At 34.4% G+C, this 2,311-nt stretch overlaps 1 protein-coding gene across 1 annotated transcript in view; it reads left to right on the forward strand.

Annotated features, from left to right (window-relative positions):
* Positions 1–2,311, forward strand: part of LOC119586925 (dnaJ homolog subfamily C member 3-like) — a 14,190-nt gene that overhangs the window by 6,222 nt on the left and 5,657 nt on the right. The window contains exon 6 of the mRNA XM_037935654.1: positions 2,050–2,200. Within this exon, the coding sequence (XP_037791582.1) occupies positions 2,050–2,200 (151 nt within the window). The remainder of the gene's footprint in view (positions 1–2,049; positions 2,201–2,311) is intronic.

Consider the following 2,311-nt stretch of genomic DNA (forward strand, 5'->3'; position numbering starts at 1 on the left):
TGCGTACGTGAATGATGTTGAGGACTGTGGATGTTTGTAAATTGGCAAAAAGTTGAATTTGAAAGTTTGTTATTGATTGATTGTTTTTATATATTTTTATTATCATGGTCAGTTACAATGTTTTTGAAGTGGGCAGGATGTTATGTTTTTATCATTATCATTGATTCTTTACTTTGAAATTTATTGATGTTTTGCCCCTTTGGTTGTTATGTATATAGCAATGTATGATATTTTATGAAGGTAAAAGAGAACTGTGAACTGTGTAGTTAGGCTATTTTTTCCTGTACTTGTGCCTAATCTGTTTCCTGTTCTTTCTCTTTCTTTGCCAGTTAATGTGGTATCTGAGTTTCTTACCATGTTTCATAAGAGGGACTTCAAATATTTACTTCATGTATGAAATTAGAATACTCTTATATTAGTCCAAATAGGTGCCCTATTTTTTACTGTGATATGATTCTCTTGGGAAAAAAAAAAACTTTCTGTACATCTAAAACAACATGACTGGGACAAGAGAGCAAGGGTTGAGCTGCTCCATCATGCAGGTGCCATTTTTCATGCAATTTTGTACATACACACACACAAATGCATTATGAGCAAGAAACACCTGTTCATGGTGGAGAAAATGATGTTTAGGAACCTGCAAAAGCAACCTTCAGTCTGGTGAAATGCACCAATGTGGGGAATTTGGAGAGATATCTTGCAGCAACTCCTAGTTCTCAATCTTAATTTCTTTTGCCATGATAGAAGGTCTGGCCATCATAATTCTTCAAATCAGCTTAGTATTGTACTTTAACATCTTATGCTATGTGTCCCACTATGACCCACATCTTCCCCTTCAGTGTGATTCACATGGGTTAAGAAGGTGTTTTTTGAGGTTTCTAGAAGCCCCCCATTTCTGCTTGACATGCTCGGTTCTGTCTAGGCTTTTCCTGCATGAACAGGCCTGCTATGAGCATTATGCATGTGAGCATATGCATAAAAATGCATGAAAAAAGTGAAAATGTGCCAAAGAATTGGTAATATTATTCATCTAAAGACTGCAGGGCAATTACATGAGTTGATGAATTACCTTGTCACTCTCTCAGCCCAGAGAGGTTGTCAAAGGTGTGAAGTAATATTCACAGTTGAATATAGGGTAAAAATTCATCCTAATATCATAAATGTCTGAATGGCATGTGCACCTCTTAAGTTTTTGACATTTGGAAAGTCCAAAAGTCTTTATGATCTGACTAAAAGTAAGCATTTCAGATCCTGGTCAAAGTATTGTTCAATATCTTTTGCATGAATAAATAGTGAAATTTTTGAAATGGGGGATTCCTTAGCTTATTGCTTGTGAAGTTTATAGATTTCACTCCATTTGCTTTGGTATTGATATTCTCAAAACAGAGACAGGTAACACAAATATATATTACTGAATGTAAATGTATCTGGAAACTGTAATGTCAGTTTAAAAAGGGAACAGTTAATTAATTCACTTTTATCTTAAAAATGTAGATGCGAACTGGTAATGGAAGAAATTTTATTAACTGTTTGTCAAACCCCTCCCAAACTCTCAGTGCCTCATTAACTGTTAAGGCTAAGGAATTATAAAGCTACAGAAAATTAGTGTGAATACAGTTGTATAATTATGTTTTGTATAATCAGATATGCTACATAGAATGTGTATGGGTACTGTAACCAATTTCTTAGATGTGAAGCACTTAGTAGCAATAATTTTTCTCACAGCAGAAAGCAACTCTACATTACTTTAGCTAATATTATGCCCTTCCATCCAAATGGTAAAGCTAAGCACTATTGTTCCAAGCATTATGTTTTAAACATCTGTTGTTTTCTCTTGGTTCTAGCAAATCTTCATTGATGCAGTTAGTGTAGGTTATGAGCATAAACTCTGCAGAATGAAATTAAAGCTTTTATATCTTATCTGAAGCTATGCTACACATGGGTTCTAATAGCCAATTATATATGTGTAGCTCTTTTCTACCTTTGTCTGCAATGCTTATTTTACAAGGAATGTACGTAAATACTAACAAATTTTCTCTTTTTCCTCAGTGAAATTCGTGAGTGCCTGAAGTTGGACCCAGATCACAAAGAGTGCTTCACTTTCTACAAGAAAGTGAAAAAAGTCAACAAACTAGTCACTAATGCTCAGGAGTTTGCAAATGAGAAAAAGTATGAGGACTGCACAGCTACAGCAAGCAAGGTGAGCGGTATTTTTCTGTTCTGTTTTGTGAGGATTTTCTTGAAATTACTTGTATCTTACTTTTAAATTTTCTTCAGTTGGTATTGTATTTGTGCTTATCAGTTTTAGGTG

The sequence above is a fragment of the Penaeus monodon genome, chromosome 22, assembly GCF_015228065.2.
Source record: "Penaeus monodon isolate SGIC_2016 chromosome 22, NSTDA_Pmon_1, whole genome shotgun sequence".
Lineage (NCBI taxonomy): Eukaryota > Metazoa > Arthropoda > Malacostraca > Decapoda > Penaeidae > Penaeus > Penaeus monodon.